We start from the raw sequence: 20,455 nt of genomic DNA on the forward strand, positions 1-20,455 counted from the left end.
AGGAAACTACAAAATGAAGAAACCAGAAACCTTCACTTTCACCACAGACAGCAGTTACATTCGGCTCAATGCGCTTACAGCTGATAGAGTAAAAGTCCTGATATTCCTCTTGAAAGGTAAAACCTCAGCCCTCGTAGAGGTGACTTATCATGTAGGGAGTTTTCTATACAGCTTGTACTGTACATGAGACATGATGTTTTTGTACTGCCTCTGGTCCATGTCAGAGATTAATGGAAGACGAGATTACCTCAGATATTTCTCACTGTATCCCGCCGTGTGCTTTCCTCATGCAGGTCAGGAGAAGAAGTACGAGGTGAACAAGAGGAGGGTCCTCAGGGGGAAGTCGGTGCCTCACTACGCAGCGGTGGAGCCGCAGGGGAAAGGGCTGATGGTGGCCTCGGAGAAGCCGTTTGTCTTCACACATGTGGACGGTGTTCCTGTGGAGCACCCAGACCCAGAGCCCATGGAGGTGGAGAAGACAGGTGGGTCAGAGGAGCTGCTGAGAAATAGACTCCTATATTGTTATTAGTGAGGGTAGAGATTTCTCTGCTTTACGGGACAACTCTACTCGGTATTTTGACACTATATAAAACCTCAACCATACCAATACTTGCTGTTTTCTATTTGGTAACTCAGACAAAGGTTGTCATCTGTAACTAACTGTTAAATGGTGTCAGCAAAACAGTTGCCAGTCTCCAATATATGCAGATTCATGCACCAGCAATTTGGTGTTCAGTGTCTTGCCCAAGGACACTTAAACCTGTGGACGGTAGCATTCAGGGATCAAACCGCCAACCTATTCGATTGAGAGACAGCCAACTCTACCACTGAGCCACAGCCGCCCTGCCGTGGATGATTAGAAATAAAAACCTTTAAATATTTATGCACACTTTCTCTCCTCAGGGTCTCTTGAAACATAATGAACCCAAACCAATGAGTACCTGAGTAAAGATGATCTCAACATACATCACTGCACAACAAGGACGTATTGCATATTGTCATTGCAAAGACTGTTAGTCTCAGTGTAGCTGTATCTCTTTCTACCAAAGTGCTGTTATTTGTTTCAGAAGCTGAACACAGTCGTTTCACTCAGACAGCGAGAGTGCAGAACTCATTAAGAAAACGTTGTGATGCCACATCAGAAGATTTGTTACAGTCTTACTCCGATTTCAGACTTTGAGAAAACACTGAGAGAGGTTTTGAGATGGGTTGGCACTGGTCATTTTAACAGTGAAAAATGAGCCATCTTTATTTCTCCTCTTGTTAAGATCACAATCTGAAACCAGCCATACAGAGAACCAGCCTGTCTGAAAAACTGTTGAATCAAAGTGAAACACAAACATCATCTGGACTCTGAGCTGCTCTCCTGCCTCCGTACATGAATGATGTGACATCACCACACCACTCATGACTTGGCATTCCTGTTATGAGGCCGTTTCCGGTTAAGATTCATCACGCAGTTTCATCTGCTTGTTTTTTTCGCTCAGGCAATGTTCAATTCTTTCTCTGATTACCTTTTCAAGGCAGGAAGTGACTGGTTGAGTTTTTGTCATAGAAACAGCTGAGTGGGCAGCACAATATCCTCAATCAGACTGGGGTCTCTGTGAGATTGGGTGTCTGTGTACTTCTCCTTTATTATTGCTCGAACAGACCTTGTGTCTCGGTAACAAAAGTCTTTCCTCACCCGCAGTGATGTAAGGAAAGTGTCTACTTAGATAAGGAAGGGAAATAGTGAGAACTGAGGTTGTGGTTTATATTCTTGGCAAAAGCCTGTCAAACAACAATCAATTCATTCAAATCATTTAATTCCAGTAAATTAAAGACAAAAAGGCGTTTTGGGGGGAAATATGCATCGTTGCTTTCTTGCTAAGAGGTAAGAAGTTTATATCATTCATGTCTGTATGATAATTATGAACGCAAAGTCAGGTTGCGGTTAGCTTAGCTTAGCATAAAGACTTTAAAGAGGGAGTATTATGCTTATTTTAAGACATATAAAAACAATGTTACAATGTTGGATGTCCAGACTAAACGTGGGTGAAGTTTCAAATCTGTAGGTAAAAGTATGTTGGAGTAATCCCCTGCTAAAAAAGTCTCAGATCTTCTCCAGACGCTTCACTTTGTGATGTCACAAACTGGAGGAACCCAAGACTCAGCAGCAGAACTTCCTGCCCCTGGCACAGCTCAAGGACACGCCCACCCAGCAGTTCAGTCTGCCTCTGAATTTTTTTCCACTCCACCAATCTGCTCAACGGCTCTGCTCGTCAAGTTGGTTAATAATTATTAATAATTTGGCTGTGAAGTAAAGACAGTGTTTACTTTTCCAAAGGACGAGAGCAGCAGACGTTCATTTCAAATCGAAAAAGTGCCGACAACTCTGTAACACGGCCACAGGGTAGGTAGCTTCAAACGCTGAGCTCTGCCCCTCAGCAGGCTTCGGAGAGCTGGCCAATCAGAAGGAAGTGGGCTTGTAGGGGCGGGGTTTCTTAAAGGGACAGAGCTGACTGAGTCGTTTCGGGCAGAGGCTGTATGAGGGCCTGCACAGAGCACCAGTTAAAAACAGATGAAGTTTTTTTATTATGCTAAGCTTACCCTTTAAACAGTGTGGAAGCAATAGGCTGACTGTGTCCAAAGGAAAAAGGCTTCCATCACCTTTAAAGCTCGCTCACTGTCGCACTGTTTCCTGTTTGATTCTTGTGTACATAAAATGTAGCCTTCTTGAACATTATTAAACAAACTAGATACAATAAGAGAGGTTTACAGTCATTAGTAAGTGGATATTAGTGCCTGTTTCCCCCCGTTTATGAAGCTACGCTAACTTGCTTCTGGCTGCAGCTCCATACTTAGCTCACTGACATATGAGTGGTATAGATCTTCTTATCTAACCCTCTGCAAAAATACAAAACGCTGTACTATGTCCTTCAATGTCTAAATCTTAGTAAGTTCCTTTTGTATCTCATATGCACTCACTCTGTTACCACATCACCGGAGTGGTTTTCACATCACAATCTGTGTCTTTATATCCAAATAGTTTTTAGTCCTTTTCCTGCTTTAACACTCAGTTATACTCAACCTTCAAACAAGCAGACAAGCAGCCACACTCTTTCTCTAAAGATACAACCTCAGGTGACACAGACAGGGCGAGGTGTGTGTGTTGATGGTTTCAGAAGCAGAATAATGGCAGCTTTTTAGCCAATCCTTTTATCAGCGCTCTGCCTCTCTCCTTTCAGAGAGGAAGAAGTGGATTAGATGTCAAGAGAGGGGGCATCTTCAAACAGGCCTGTAAGTGATGAGAGAGGAAATGCAGAGGGGGCAGGAGAGATGGAGCTGACCTGAAGGTGCACTGATGGAGAAGAGGTGCTGATATACTTACAGTATATAAACACTGTCTGTTGTATGGAGAAATAAGTGGTTAGAAAAGTCTCAGAAACAGGATTTGATCAGTAAAGGACATGAATGAAAGCCAGAAGTGATAAAGACTTGGTATTGATCATTTGTCCTTTAGGTGGATGGTTTTTAAATGTCCCATTTGCTGTGAACGCATCGTCATTGTTTGTGTCTTTTCAGCATTTTTTCAAGCAAACATTTGTTGCATTTCTTTGCACTCACGACGGCCAAGTAAGAGGCTTTGGATTTTGGACTGTTGGTTGCACAAAAGCTGAAATGATCAGCCGTCACTTTAAGCTTCAAGAAATTGCGACAAGCATTTTTCACAGTTCTTTTTACTCTTATTATTGAAATAAGTTCTAGCTGCAGAACTACAGAGGAGCAAAGGAAGAATTTTTGGGAGGTGAGGAGAAGATTTGGAAATAAAAAGGTTTGGCAGATCTCGTCTCTCCTTCTCATTAGTTTCTTTGTTGATTCAGGCGACAACAAAAGGTGATAATGAACATTTCTCAGTTCCTCACATTCCTGCCAGATACGGAGCAGGACTGTTGGTTTGGAGCTTCATTATTGGACCGTTTTCAGGGCTCAGGTTCTGCCAGAAATCACAGAGTGTTGTATATGGCAGGTCTGGCACTATAGTGAGTTCTCACTATAGTGGTGTTTGAATGTTAGCACTGAGCTGTCTATAAATGGGATGACTTAGCTTGGGGATGTTTCCTTTCTGTGTTCTGTCAAAATATTCTCCATTGTTTTGTCAAAGTTGTAATTCCAGCTGTAATTTTTCCTCCAGAATAGAAAAACACACCTGAAATCTCAGTCAGTCTGCTGTGTCTATGACGGAAATATTATCCCCTAAATGTACTTTAAAGCTCCTGTGAGGAACTTTAGGTTTGTGTTGATTTTGGCGCCCCCTGTGGACAAAGCCGTACCTCTTATCTCTTCGCTTATTTTGTCCTGTAAATGCTTAAGTTGTGTTGTTTAACAAAGAATTCCATCCTGCTTTCTTTAACAGTCATATGCATTGCTCACTTCACTCTTCACTGCCCTGGAAGATGTAAACAAAGGCAGCATGCAGTTAATCGCTTCGTCTGACACCTACCCCCCGCCAGCCGTTTCGGGCATTAAAAATAACTATATAAAAATAGATCCTGTCGCTGATGGTCTGATTTGCTTTTGTAGGTCAAATAGAGAAATCAGAATTAATTTCAGTCTGTTTCATAACCAGTCAAAAACTCTTCACAGGAGCTTTAAAAAAATAGATTGAATTTATTGAATAAGGACAGTTAATCAACCTATCAGCAATACACGTCTAACATTATCCCCTAAATGTCCTGAAAGTATCAAATGTAAAAGAAGTGATTTTGTGGAAAAATGGTTCAGGACTGTTTATTAACACATCTGATGTGATTTGATTGTTAACACTGATGCATCGATGTGTAATCATCACTTTATTGTTTGAGGTTCAGGAGTCAAGACTCTTTTTGTCACTCTGGTTAGAAGTACAGCCGAGTGAAAGGATTTTGTTGGGAGGCTCTTTTTAAAAAGGGTAAATATTAAATATAAAAGACATAAAATATTTTAAATAAAAGTAAGCAGCAAAAATTGGGATATTTGAGAATATGTACATTTTTCTAAATATATACATTATAAGGCAAAATATATACATTTAAGGCAGAGGCAGAAATATACGTTTAAAAGTGAGTATTGCATCAAAGGGTTGCAGGGTGTGTTTATGAATTTTAGAGTGAGTTGAGGTTCAGAACTAGTTCCCTCGGTTGGGAACCACTGTCCTTAATTACCTCAGGGTCAAATAATATATCGGACCAATTGTGATATTATTAAAGGTGCAGGAAAGACATTTCTGTAATCTTTGCATTTAAAAAAATGTCAGATCATTTAATCTACCGTGCTTCGAAACAGTTTGAAATTCCAATATATATAATGCTTTTATATGCTTTACATGTGTATTAAAGGAAAATCTAAACCTGTGAAGCTTCTAAAGCTGTCCAAAGCAAAGTACAAGTACCTCAAATACTTTACCTTCCACCTCACCTCATTGTTATTTTACTAATTAAATTATTTCGTCTAACTGCACGCGGCAATGCTTTTTAATATAAGATAAGAGGGAGATGTATATATTTAGCCTTTTTTTAAGATTATGCCTTTTTCTTTTATTAGATAGTAAAGTGGAGAGAGTTAGGTGTGTTGGAAAAGAGAGGGTGGATGACATGCAGCAGGGGGTCGAAGGTTTTGAGTCGACCCCGGTGTCCTATGATCAGCCTCTTTGATACCTCCATACCTCCTGTCTGGCAGTTGGGAAAACAAGCTGGCTCTTATCATATGTTGTTTAGAAAACACTAAGTTTGTTGTTGTTTGTTGATAAACTTTTGGATTTTTATCCTGCTCCCCAGCTTTCCTCAGCTGTTCCCTGCGTTTCCCTCCTTTTGTAATGCTTTGCAGGTAGAGTACAGGTGTGGAAAGCTTTCACCTGAAGCAAGAAGTCAGAGAAAGAGATAAACTGAAAGTAAATAATGCTTGAATCTCCTTTCTGATCTGCAACAGATGAAAAGGACTTTGTTGATGAAAGCAGGATTCAAAGGGACTTTACTCTGGAAACGCTTATCATTGAACAACCTCTGTCTTGTTCTCAAGCACAAGCTGCAAAGCAGTCTCTGATCGGATCTATGATGGGATCTTTTGCTCCATTTATGATTATGTACTCTGCAGACAAAGTCATTTTATATCACGCATCTGTGGACTGTTGGAGCGAAGTTAAAGGAGGACACAAACCATGCTGTTCATATATTTTCCAACACGGCTTTCTCACAAACACGGCCTGTCGACTTCTGCTTGATTCAGCGTGTGCATCTGTTCTCACCATCATCTGCCACATACACAACCCAATGCTCTCTGTGACGACTCAATTCGTGTCAGGGTACCACACAGTATACATGTTGTCATTGACTTGACTTAAAAAAAAAAAAAAAGATTAGATTTGCTGATTGCAGCGTGCCAACAGGCCGGTGGAGGTGCTGAGTCAGAGGACGAGTTGGCTTCTGATCACTGTGGGCAGTGGTGAGAACAGATTTGTTCCTTGTTAGGAGGAGCGGAAATGCAGCTGTCATGTTGGTGAAAAAGGTCTTTTAAGGAGGAAGCTCGGTGCCAATGCCTCCACTTATTCAGTGTTTTGCTTAAAAACTTTTAACTTATTACAGTTATTAATGCTTTAGTTACTTTAACAACATTTTCAGAAAGCCCTACATTTCTGTTATTTGACTATAATGTTCAGGAAAGTAATTAAAAAGCGTATAGAAGTGATAGACATGATGAAGTATACAGTATATGCCTGCTTTTATTCCAGTGAAGAGCAGAAATCCTTCTTTAAAAAATCATGAATCAGCTCCTGGCTTCGATCCACTAAAAACAGCTCACAATAACTTGGCAGGAGGCCGAACATCGCACTAAATTTGATTGAGATCTCTTAACAGTGTTTGGAGAAGTAATTCTCCCCAGCACATAAACAGGATTAAAACTGCTCACGTCCATTCTTGGCAGAGGTAATAAGTGACAGCAGTTTTGTTTGGCGTTACTGGTTTTGCATATACTTTGAATTTTAACCTTAAAGACCCCCTCCAGTGAAAATCAAGTGTTTAACCTTGTAAACATCTCCATGTGGTGTCTTTCATTTGCTACAAAAAATCAGGGACAACATGATTATCATCTCCATGGCTGGGCCTGTCTGCTTTTAAACCTCAGTGTACCAAGGACAGGCTGAACAACACATTTTCAGATTGGCAGGTTTGTGACCTCACAAACCTAAGGAGCCAATCCCGTTAATGGACGGGGTGACGCTATGCATATCATTATGTGCAGCCTATGGCAACCACTTCGGTGATGCGCGAGCCAGCTGTAACCAAACTCACAACTGATGACTACTAATGACTACATTTCAAGCTAGCTAAGTTTCAACAAGTTGAACGTAGCAGAGACGTGTTTTGTTTTTGCGACGGAGAATTGTGCATAGTGGGCGGAGACTATGCAGATTCATTAATTTTTAATGAGGGAGAAGGAGGAGATGCTTTGGGAGGATTTTTACAAGGTAATTTGCAGAAAAACATTAGACACAATTTATTATTTCAAGCAGAGCATTTTATGTCTTAAAACATAACTGGAGCTGCTCTTTAAATGGCCTTTTTGTCAATTAGCTTTATACTGTTGGTGATATATATATATATATATATATATATATATATATATATATATATGGCATAAACCTGGCAGGGATTGCAGAAGAATATTAGCTTGAATGGCTAAATCTGGCACATTTCTATGTTGGACCTAAGATCCAAAAGAGCAATAAAAACTTGTTTCTTGCTTCCATTTCCTAATTACCACTCAGATTTAATTTTACATTACTGCCAGCTCTGTATTACAATTTGTATCTCCCCCATTCTTGGAAAGCCTTCTGCTAGATAAACAGTTTACAGAGTTGAAACCTCGATCGCCTCTCGTACCTTTTCAGTGTAATTTTATTGACTTTCTTTTCCACTGTGGACCAACTGTAACACGTGGTGCCATTTTGACTTTTGACAGGTTATTCCAAACAAATAAAAATGTTTCTTTTATTCATTTATTTTTTACTGTAATGTATACTTACTCGATGCGCTGGTTTAGCTCAGTTGGTAGAGCAGGCGCCCCATACACAGAGGCTAAAGTTCTCGTCGACTCCCTGTCTGCCGATCATTTGGTGCATGTCATCCCCCACTCTCTCCTCCCCACATTTCTTGTCTCGCTTCAGCTGTCCTATAAATAAAGGCAATAGCCCCAAAAAAAATCTTGGAAAAAGTCATACTTGTGGGGGCTGCTTGTTGGTGCAGTGGTTAGCGCTGTTGCCTCACAGCAGCTCACACCTTGTTTGGCTGTAGTGGGCCTTTCTGTGTGGAGTTTGCATGTTCTCCCCGTGCATTTGTAGGCTCCCTCTGGGTACTCCGGCTTCCTCCCACAGTCCAAAGACATGCTCGTTAGGTTCTTTGGTGACTCTAAATTGCACGTAGGTGTGAGTGTGAAAGGTTGTCCGTCTCTATGCGTCAGCCCTGTGATTGACTAGCGATCAGTCCAGGCTGTAACCCCGCCTCTCGCCCAATGACAGCTGGGATAGGCTCCTGCACCCCCTGCGACCCTGAACAGGATAAGCGGTTAATTTGAAAATTTGAAAATAAATCAATAAAATTATTACCTCAGTAAGTTAAAAACTACAAGGAGCACAACAAATCTTACATTAACTTCAGGGTTCTGGACCTCTCTGCAGAACATGATGAGATAAATGTCTTGTGTTACAATCATTCACTTCTTTTAATGATCTTCCATCCGCAGTATCACTGAATATTCAACAGTCATTCCCTGAACTTCCTGCTCTGTATGAGATGTTTAATTCATGGCTCTCCAACAGCTGGCTGACTTTAACCATTTATTTCTCTTCTGTTTGAACTCAGATCCAATTTACTTCTGGCAGCAGACAGCCGAGGACATCACGGTGTGTGTGCGCCTGCCAGAGGGAGTCACCAAAGAGGAGGTGCAGTTCAGACTGACTGCGGACAACATCATCATCGGAGTTCAGGGTTTCTCTGCTTTACTGGAAGGCCAGCTGTTTGCATCTGTCGACCCCGAGGCCAGCGCCTGGATCATCAAAAATAACAAAAGGTTTGCATCACGGAGTTTGCAAAGTTCTTGTCTCTGAACTTGTTGAATATATTGCGAGGCATCAAGTAGCATTGTTATCTTTGTGGCCCTTTAGAAGTATTCAGCTGCCTTTCAAAGGTTAACATTTTCATGATTGCTTTTTTTCAGAATTTCTCTGAATCACAAGGTTTGTGTCTGGATTTTTTCAAGCTGAGCAATAGAACTCTGTAAATTGCGATCGTATTGCGTGTCCCTGTGACCCTGGTTGCTGCGTCCTCACAGGAGCTCTCGAGTTAGATTGCTCTGAAAATGAGCCCGACCCAGAGCCATTCAAGAAGCCTTATATGTTAAATCAACATCACACCACTGAAAGGAGTCATCTCGCCCGGGATAGGGAGATTTGGACAAGCTCGTGCAGCCAGGCGGGGAAAGCAGGGCATCTCTCAGGCTGTTCTCAGCAGGGGAAGAGGACTTCGAGAATTTTTTAAAATCAACTAACATCTGCATAAAGGTGCAGAGATTTCACCAGGAGAAACTTACTCGCATGCACACACAAACAGGAAGGTCAGGAAACAGCTCAGGCAGGGTTGTAAACGTACGTTACAGGGGCTAGCTTTATTAGCAGCTCCTCAACAGCAGGTCACAAATATATCTATCACTGTCTATCGCTGAATGAGGTAACACAGTGGTGATTGAGCCTATGGCCCATTTTGCATTTGCAGTATTGGCGACATTTGTGGAAAAAACCACTAACAGCGGCGCCCAGTTAGTGACGTGTTTCCATCAGCCAGCAGTGGTTGGTCTGCCAGAGAGGGTAGGCGGAGCTAAGCGGGTGCTTTTCCGGTCTCTGCAAGTGTTGCGAGTAAACAGTAATCTACTATGGCTGAACAAACAAAGAAAAGATGGATGACTACAGATACAACTTCAACAAGAAGTGAAAATCCAAAGAAAAAGAAACAAACTCGACGCTCAGATGAAGCAAACAGTCTGAAAAGGAAAGCGACCGTCAGCGAGGAAAATCAAGAGTTACAACCGTAACAAAGGGAGCCAGCCATAGACGTCTATCTTTCTGGGAATTGAGCTCTGGAGTTGCCGTTTATCGCCACAAGGTGCCGCGAGAGAGAACGAAACTGAGATCTTCGAGATTATAACTTTAACTGTCATATGCACAGATGCAATTGGGAGCCATGGGAGAGCTTCATAATTAAACGTGTCAAAGCACAATCAGATAGATCTCTAAACTCGGGTCAAATCAGGAAAGAACTGGACGGCATTTAAAAAGCTCTGCGGTGCAGTGGGTGAGGTTTGTCCTGAGATTAATGGAGGGTCTTGGTTGACAAGCTTCTCCAGTTTCAGGTGGCGTTTGGGGACAGCGCTTGTGGGCTAGCAAGTGAAGTGATGGTTCACATTTTTAAACTTCCCAAAGGCTGTGCTCCAGTTATTACGTCCAACTGTGAGTTTATCTGTCACGTTTGTTTGTCAGAAGGATTACAGAAAAGCTACTGGCCTGATTTTTATTAAGATTGTTTGAGGGTTGTGGTGTGGGCCAAGGAAGCAACCATTACATTTTTGACCAGATTCAAGTCACGAACAAGCTGCATCCAAACTGAATCACTGGTCTTTTAATAGCAAATCAAACGACTCAAAGAATTGTGAGCCATGGTGACCTGGAACATCGGCCTTGATGGACGTCTGTGTTCTCCAGGTGTCTATCTAGTTGCCGTGTTTTGTAGAACTGGAGCTTGACACCAGATTTCAGAAGGAAATGTTCTTCTGCCTGTGGAACAGAGTGCCAGCTCTTTTTTTTCCACATCATAATGACATCCTCTGTGATTCACCGTTGCAAAACAATAAATCATAAAAAAGGTGAGGGGGAAGAGCACCTTTCATTAGCCTGGGATCTTTTGATCTTATAGTCAGTACGAGTTGAGTCACATCCCCCACTTTAAGACCTTTCATCTGCGTCTCTATCCGCTCTTTATCTCTGCTTCCTGTTTCTACAATCCGAGTCCTCCATTCAGGGTAAAAACATGTTACATGGCCTGTTTGTTCGTTTTCTGACCATCACCAAGGTTCCTGTGTGCGAGGGAGGGAGAGAGAGTCTGCCTGCATCCGTCTCTCTGTGTGTTTTAGTAGTGTGGAGACAGAAACATCTTTGAATTATTCAGTCCGGATGTAGATCTCTAAGAGGAACAGGATTTCTTTCTTTTTTTATTTTGTGTTCTTCGAGCGTGTTCCTGCTGATCTATCGGAAATCAAATTTAATGTAATTTGACGCTGGTTGGTTGTTATTTCCACGCTCAGGTAGACGGCTGTATGCATTAATATGCTCTTTCATGCTGTGAAAATCACAGTTTCATTCTGGACATTGAGTGTGTTTTTCCCATAGTTGCGCAAAGGACTTTATAGAAGCCAGAGCAGATATAAAATAGATGTTTTGATTGGTTTGGTAAAATTGGGATTTCAGTATGTTTGTCTGTGTGTGTGCAATCAGACTGCATCTGGATGTGTAAATACAATGGACAATGTAAATACATAGAAAAAGCACATATTGAGCATTCTTTTCCATACCAATGGAACAGCTGAGCACCATGCTGCTTTCTTTGTATGGTTCTGAATTAGGAAGCCATTCTTTGTGTCTCTTTAATTTCTTCTCTTTATTGTTACGACATAGAAATGTTTTGTAACATCGCACAGTGTGAATGAATGAGACAGGCTTCTGAAGGCACTTTTACTTTCCTAGCCTGAAGCTGCAACGTGTGAGCACGATGTCACGTTGAAGCAAAGACGGTTCGGAAAGGAGACAGTTTGCTTTGATTAATTTCCTGTATTTGTGTCACGTGGGTTTCGCCACTGCCCCGTAACTTAGGGAGACTAAAGGTCCTGAATATATTCATTTAAATGATCGGATCTGATCGGAAATGATTTAGTAAACAGTCAAGATCTCTTCCGCTGATTTTGAATTTCCCTGGAACTTTTTCACTATTACATCAGTGTTTAAAGTTCCTGTGATGAACTTTCAGTTTGTGTTGATTTTGGCACCCCCTGTGGTACCTCTTATCTCTTTCCTGAACTTGTCTTGGACTCTAAATTGCCCATAGGTGTGGGTGTGAGCGTGAAAGGTTGTCTGTCTCTATGTGTCAGCCCTGTGATTGACTGGCGACCAGTCCAGGGTGTACCCTGCCCTTCACCCAATGACAGCTGGGATAGGCTCCAGCCCCCCGCAACCCTGAACAGGATAAGCGGTCTAGATAATGGATGGATGGATGGATGGATCTTGTCTTGTACAACAACAACAAAAAACATTCAAGCGTATCGCTCACTGTGAACGTTTGCAGTGGAAAATCTAGAAAAAGGCTGATTTGGCAGCACAAAGTTAATCCCCTCCTTTCTTCAGGCAGAGGTTTCAGGCATTAAAAAATAACTATAAAGAAATAATAAATCTTGTCACTGATGATCGTCTTTGCTTTTGTAGCTCATATAGAGGCATCAGTGTTAATTTCAGTCTGTTTCATAACTAGCTAAAAACTCCTCACAGGAGCTTTAACAAACTTGACTGTAGTTCCTGTCAAATACAGATTTGAGGTGTTTTAGGCTTTTAATCCTTTTCATGCCAAAGGTCTGTGTATTATGTTGAACTAGAGGACAAATGGATTAGATGTTGGATTGAGCTACCTAGCCCAGCAGCTTACTGCTATGTCATTCATTGCATTGCTCTGATTGGTTGTAGCATCCAGAAGCATTTTGGTCTGTGGCCCTTAGACATCGAAAATATACTGAGTGGGCAATGACAGGCTGATTTATAAGTTTATCTGCAAATATAGAAACTAAACCGAGACCGGAAAAGGAGCCGCTTAGAACCGCCTACCGTCTCTGGCAGACCAACCACTGCTGGCTGATGGAAACACGTCACTAACTGGGCGCCGCTTGTGATTTTTTTCCCACCAATGTCGCCACAGACACCCAGTCTGTAATTCTGCAAATGCAAAGGCTTTCCTAACAGACATTTATTTAAATGAAAATCTTCAAGGTTATATCTTTAAGTGACTTTATCAAATGTCTGATTTTCTATGATTTAAAGACCAAAACTCGTAATAGCGGACTATTGAATATTTGCTTAAAAATTAACTTGATGAATTAAATTAACCCTTTTTCCCCCTGTTGATCCAGTAATTGTTAAGACTCCAATTCAAACTCATCTTTTATATATAACGTTTAAGATGAAGAATGATATTTAGACTTTTGAATTAAAGGGAGCTTATTATGCTGTTTCATATTTTGAGACATATATATAAGTGTTGGATGTTCAGACTAAACGTGGGTGAAGTTTCAGATCTGTAGGTAAACATATGTTGGAGTAATCCCCAGGCTTCTCAGCTCAGTCTGCAGGCTGCTGTGAACGCCAGGTTTCACACTGTTTTTTCTACACACTGCACTTTGTGACGTCACAAAGTACAGCCTCTGCAGGCTTCGGAGAGCTGACCAATCAGAAGAAAGCGGGCTTGTAGGGGCGGGGTTTCTTAAAGGGACAGAGCTGACTGAGTCGTTTCAGGCAGAGGCTGTATGAGGGCCTGCACAGAGCACCAGTGTGAGAAAAGGATGTTTAACTGTAAATTATACTAAGCTACTCAACAGGTGTCGCAGTGTGAAATATGAAGCTTTAAATTAACATAATGCTCCCCTTTAATAAAAAAAATAACTGCAATATCAGAGCATAAAAAATAAGGCTCAGCACAGAGAGACATATCTATGCTTTTATCTTCCAGATAAAATAACGTCTGATTCTTGTGAAGCAGATAATAATGAGATTTTATTTCTTCTTCTGTGGTTTATTTTGCTGCTCAACTTCAAACACTTCCCACTTGTTTCAAATGAGCACAATTTGTGTCAAACCCAAATTGACTACAGTCATGTCAAGTTCTCCTCCAACCTCTCATCAAAACTGTGTTTCATCCCCCCGGACTGCTCGACTGATTGGATGTTTACCGGTTGATTGCATCATTCTTATTCTAAGTGCACCGTTTGCTCTGGTGGTCTCTGAATCAGCCTCTCAGGCAATTTCTGAAATCATGGAACCTGAGCTTTCGGCTGCAGGAAGGAGATTGCCAAGTGTGATATTCGGTAGAATCAATACATGACAATTCTGGCACTGCATGCTTGCATATACACATATTTGACTTTTAGATATACTGTATAAGATTTATTTATCCGTTTATGTGCTTATTATTGTGTCCTCAGCCTGGAGGTGAGCCTGCAGAAGCGCAGTGAGGGGCCGATGTGGGCGGAGCTGGTGATGGGAGACAAGAGAGGAGAGTACGTGGTGAGCGACGAGCAAGCTGCCCTCATCCACGAGAGACTGACGTACCTCACCTCTGACGACTTGGTAGGTCCACTAACGCTGCTGTTTGTTATGGAAAGCCTTTTTAAATCAGTGCCATCATTAAAACAGATGTGTTGCTTAAGCTGCAGCACATGCTTTCAAGAGAAGCCGAGCCCTGTCCAAAGTTGCACATTATTGAAGTTCAGGGAGTTTCTGACGGCAGCATCAATGTGAAGTATAAAGGTGCTCACTAAGTAAATGGTAATCCTTTTATTACAACATGAGATCATTTGGGTATATAGCTGTCATTTTGTCCTGAGCATTGTGCTGAAGAAACACATTTACCCCCTGAGGAGCAGGAATTAGCTCACTCATATTGGAGGCAATTATTGTCAAGATGTTTAAAGTACAACAGTATATCAGCGGACAAGCGGATAATCCAGGCCGGGCGGGCCAGGTAATAAAATGTAACACTCTAGCGGATGGGTTGTGGTCAGTGAAATGACATCTTGTTAATAAGGAAAATGTTTATTACATTTTCTAAAATGTGAACATATTTTAAGCTTAAATACTTGCGGCGATCCTCCAGCAGTAGAAACGATGAGTGCGTCTCATGGGGAGACACTGTGCATAATTACGCGCGGCACAGTGGTGTAAGTTCATTGTTGATTTAAATCTCCCGACACGCTGACAGGATCTACTGTTATTAATGTTCTGTTTTGTTCTACACGTCCAAGATTTCAACAAATTATTTCAGAAGCTAAAAGTTTAATTCGATTTTCCTGGAGAGTTTTTTCTGTCCTGTCAAGTTAACTAGCTTTGCTGTCCCACAACAGTCCCACGATATTTGCTGCAGTGAAACGTTTACAATGACCGAAAGCAGCCTCTCTAATCTTTAAAAAAAATCATCAGAAAAAAACTTATTAATATGCTTGAACTGTTCTTTGAATGGTTAATGGTTTGAAAGATTGAATTGGCACTATTCTCAGCACTGAAAAAAAGAAAGGTCAATGTTGTTGAATTCCAAATTACTCAATAAATTCTATCTTAGATTATATTTGTTGAGGTCTTAAAAAGATCTTAAAAAGCATAGCACTGGTTTAGCTCAGTTGGTAGAGAAGGCGCCCCATATACAGAGGGTACAGTCCTCGTCGCACTGATCGCAGGCTCGACTACCATTCTGTCGATCATCTGGTGCATGTTGTCCCCCACTCTCTCCACCCAACATTTCCTGTCTATCTTCAGCTGTCCTATTATTAAAGGCAAAAAGCCCCAAAAATAATCTTAAACAAAAAAAAAAAAAGAACCGTGTAGACAAGAGGCATTCCAGACTCTTATTTCACTGGTTGATGATGAATTAAAACACACAGATAAATGTACGTTATAGAAAACAGCTGATCTGTGGTAACCTGGAGACACAGAGTGCAAGAGAATGTTTGGGTTGCTTGGCAACAGAAGTCCAGTTTCAGTTAAGTTGTGGAACTAGTCGAGTTGGTGGAGCAAAAAGTAATCTGTTGTTCATTGTTACTTTTTACTTCTATTTCTTGCTTATTTAAATGTTGTATAAAAGCAAAATCACACTGGAGGTCGTGCTTCGACCGAATCACATCAGTGCTGATATTCAGTACAGCATCACTCCCTCTTGTGTGAAATGGCTTACGTAAGATAACCTTTGGGAAACACAACTGGGAAAATGGTTTATTAATGAAATAATTAAGAGTCAGTGAATTAATAGCTTCACAAATTAAAGTGCTTCATCAAATTAAAACAACAATTATTAACATGAAGCACTCGGCCAACTGATCTGAAACAGTGCCTGTGTTGGTTTAATACACCCATAGATAACAAAGAGAAAAATATCTTGGTGTAAAGCGTGGAGTAAAAATTTCGCCAGTGTCTGGTTGAATCACAGTTGTGTTAAATCAATCAGCAGCCAGTGTTGAAAACATAACGTCAAACTTTCATGACGCGCAGCTTTGTGTTCGCTTTCTCAGGAGGTTTCGTCAGGCATACCTTTTCTATTTAAGTCCATCCTTTTGGCTTTTAGCGTCCCTCCCCTCTCTGTCCTCTCCCTCTTCAGCTGCTCTGAGCTCTCCTCCTCCTGACGTCTCGTTCACATCATCACGCTCGGGTCCACAGCGTCAGTAGCATTTTTAGCTCCTTCCGCTCTCTGCCAAACCCTTCATTAGGATCATCTGGGCCCACTCGAGGCCCTCAGTGCAAATCAAGCCTTTTAAATGTTAATAAATGCAAAACAAGTGTAACCATGGCCTCTGCCTTGTCTCCTATCCCTCCTTTGTCTTCAGAATGGAAACCCTGACAGGGACAAGCCCCCTTGTAACTCTCAGGAGCTGGAGGACTGTGATGGGTTCCCAGAGGACAGCTTCAGCCTCACACACTTTGATGGAGAATCCCTGAAGCCCACTCAGGTGGTGAGTAACACCTCTCTCCTTCTCCAGTAAACACTTTTACCCTCCAATCCTTCAAACCCGAGCCCTCATTTCACGTTTTCAGTCGTTTCTGTGAGATCCCTCATTTCCCTCAAGTACAAAGTCGGCTACCTGATGCTCAACGCCGCTATAAGAGCACGTTGTTATTCAGCCCTGCCCCCGGTGAGCGGGCCAGCGTGGCCTTGCCCTTTAACAAGCCACTCCGAGTGGAGAGCTCCGCAGAGGCCCAGTGAAGAAGGAGCACACCTCCTTCATTTCCATCACATCTCCTCGTGACTCGCATAGCAAGAAGCTGAACCATTGTTGCTCTCATCTATTTTTATAAATACTCACTCTGGGAACACGTTCATCAGGGTACAACATGTCACTTTGGCAGGGTTAGTTTGAGAGGCTCTGTTGTCATTTGAATGCGACAGGTTCAAAGTTTTAACAGGAAGTGATGCATCAACGTGGAGTCACATTTTCTACCTCAATGTTTCATGTTGTTGTTTTCAGGTTTTCTTTTGTTGTGTTGATCAGAAATGAGTCACGTATCTGCTCTTCAGTGTTGTGTGGAGGAAGCCGTGGACATTTTGATTTGTGTCCAAAGATATGTGTTAATCATTCCACCTGATCAAAAATCATCTGCATCCAAGACAGCCTTTACTCATCATCACATTGTTGAAATAGATATTTTGCTTGGCTGTCCGTTCCAGCTGCATGAAACATTTGCCTCTTAAGAAGGTCTCAACTTTAAAACACAAACTGGATCTATTGTTGATATTTTTACTCGTATTTTATCTTGAATAGGAAAAAAGATACTATGCTGTGTTGTGTCAATTTATTATGTAAACATAAAAAAATGTATGCATGTAAGTTCAGCTCACAATCTGCTCTAGATCTAAAATTTAACTCGAAATGAATTCCCTTGACGCTGTGTCATGAAAGCCGTTCAGCGTTCAGATTTCCCGACTTCCTCAAATGCATCAGATCGATCAGACCTCCGTTCAACAAACGAGCATTTTAAACGTTTTCTTCTCCTCTTGAGGACAGACCTGACAAAGCTTCATTTTGACTTTATACTAATCTGCATCATGATGTTGAAATTTTGGCAAAGGTAAGACTCGTTAATTACAAGCAAATCTCAAGAAAACGGTTTCTCTTTCTGTAACAATGCAGCAGGCGGAAACGGAAGTCTTGGCGGGAAGTCGTTTGTCGCTTACCGCCCGGCATGTTCACTGGTGTCCCCAGAGGCATTTTGCCTTTTTGGCTGTCTATTTATTTATATGGTAAAAGGCCAAGCAAAGGTTGCTTAAAACTGGTGCCAATTATAACCTTGCAAATGTTTCTGTGGAGCCCTGTTCAGCAAAACGTCCGACGCTTGCACTTATAAAAGAGTTTACAGTCCATCTTCAGCATCTTCTCCACACAATAATTATGTGTAGTTAATGTGTTCAAGAGTTTACAGCCTACACCTGGAAGGTTTCGGAGGCTAAATGCTAAAGTCAACATGCTAACAAGCGCACAACGATGTGCTGATTTTAAGCCTGTTACAATACTGACCATCGTCCTGTAGCATGTCAGCATGGTGACATTCATTAAACACAAGGTAGAGATGCATCTGTTAGGAGTTTTTTAGGTATTACCATGGCAACACATCCAAAGTTGTTGAGACATTTCACTCACAACCACTAATGTCGACCTCATGGTGGATTATGCATGTCTGGGCCAAAGTGGCAGCCATTGCTGCCCCGAGAATCAAGCAGCTAGCATGGCTTAATAAAGCGCTAAAACACAGAGAATTCTGGGATATTGTTTTGTCTTGAGATAAGAATGGGACGAGTGTGGTTTTCAGAACAAAAGAAGCAGATGTATCCTAAAGATTGCAAATATGTATAAACTATAGTTCTGTACGTGAGCTATGCGTAATGATTCCTTTCTGTAATCAGTGTTTTACCAGCTGAGTTGAGGAAGACATGTCTGATTTAACGGTATCTCAGAAGAAGCTGAAGTATGAAGGAGGTTTGCAAAAATCTGTAAGGCTGCACAGTGAAACCTCAGCCTTGTATTATTGTTGTTTTTCAGCCTCTCCAAAGCATTGTGGGGGTTTGGCTCAGGAACAGCAATTATTAAGGAAGAAAGGAGTCTGTCGTCATCCTCCATTCAAAATGGTCTTTATTTTCCACAATGTGAAAAACACACATGGTGCGTTTTTTCTTGAGGACATCAGGATTCATTTTGGGGCGAGAAAAAAACCCAAAAATTGATTTATTAACAGCTCTGTGATGATTTTCCGTCACAGTTATTTTGTGTTTTTAAGCTTTTATACTTAAGAAAAGCATAAACGTACGACTGTAACAATCATACGTCTATATTTTCAAAAGAATGATGAGCATAAATGAATGTTTTTCTGTCACCAAAACAGAAACATATCAGTGTTTTAAAGCTCTATTCATGTGTGAACATTAGTGCACATCATCACTGATTCTGCTCTTTCACTTTGATTCATTCCCACAAAATCATTTTCATGTTTATGGTTAAAAAACCGTCAGAAACGAACCCTTTCATTATGTAATGAAAGCCTAATGATGAGAGCTGAATGTGAGGGGCAGTGCTGCTGCTCAGTCTGATGAAGAGCTTCATATGAATACAAACCCTTTAATGCTACTCCGTCCATTCACTCTGCACACAGAGCAGCCAGCCAGCTGCTGCAGTAAGGTGGGCTGTCGTCGTACCTGTATGTTCTGCCTTTTGAAGGACAGTTGTGTCCGTCTGCTCCACATGTGTGTGAACATGTGAGTGTGTACAGGAGTGTGTGTACGCGTGTGTGTGTTTATCTGTATCTTCTCCTGCGGGAAGCCTTACCTCTCTATTCTTCCTTCTTTCCCTCATTGTGTGGCCTTAATGCCTCAGTCTGCCCACGAGGACGTATGTTGACCTTCTTTATAAAAACCTTTCAGCTTAAAATAGTGACACCTCCTGTTTATTTGGCACCTTTGTCGATGTGCTTCTCTTTGGTTACAATCCCATTTGAAAAGACTGAGAATGCTTTTTATGTGTTCCTCAGAGGGAGGCTTTGAGTATCATATCATATCTGCAATACCTTTAACAATGGAGTGTATCTCTTATCTGTTAGCTTTATTTAGGCTTGCAATGGCAAGGCTGTATTGATGATTTAGGGGCGCTGGTTTAGCTCAGCTGGTAGAGCAGGTGCCCCATGTAGTTAAGTTTACTTAAACAAATTAGGAAACCGATTACCTTTGGAAAAGTAAGTCGTGTTTAGAATGAACATGCTATGTTATTTGAGTACGCTGTCCTTTTTTTATAGATGTGAGCACTTAATGTCTCTAGTACACTCTAACCGGTACACCTTTAACCTTTTAAAGTCGAGGTGAAATGAAAAATGTCATTTTAATCCTTTTAGATCACATCCCCGGTAATATTGTGCATCTATTTGACAATATAGGCCAAAAAAAAAACAGAAAATCCATTTCTTCGTATTCTTATATCAAAATCACACAATACACAACAATTTCAACCAATCAATCTGCAACATTTAGCCGCAGAGCACCAAGAACGCTCGGTCAGTTAGCTAGCTACTGCGCTGTGGAGAACGTCTGTCTACGCCCACTTCTCAACGATC

General features: G+C 41.4%; 1 protein-coding gene across 1 annotated transcript in view; it reads left to right on the plus strand.

Moving 5' to 3' along the window:
• Nucleotides 1-20,455, plus strand: part of nudcd1 (NudC domain containing 1) — a 37,870-nt gene that overhangs the window by 9,209 nt on the left and 8,206 nt on the right. Inside the window, exons 5-8 of the mRNA XM_069681779.1 lie at nucleotides 294-482; nucleotides 8,877-9,084; nucleotides 14,302-14,446; nucleotides 16,690-16,815. Of these exons, the coding sequence (XP_069537880.1) occupies nucleotides 294-482; nucleotides 8,877-9,084; nucleotides 14,302-14,446; nucleotides 16,690-16,815 (668 nt within the window). The remainder of the gene's footprint in view (nucleotides 1-293; nucleotides 483-8,876; nucleotides 9,085-14,301; nucleotides 14,447-16,689; nucleotides 16,816-20,455) is intronic.

The sequence above is a fragment of the Semicossyphus pulcher genome, unplaced genomic scaffold (genome assembly GCF_022749685.1).
Source record: "Semicossyphus pulcher isolate SPU_LCO1_2020_fin unplaced genomic scaffold, fSemPul1.0.p SCAF_5, whole genome shotgun sequence".
Lineage (NCBI taxonomy): Eukaryota > Metazoa > Chordata > Actinopteri > Labriformes > Labridae > Semicossyphus > Semicossyphus pulcher.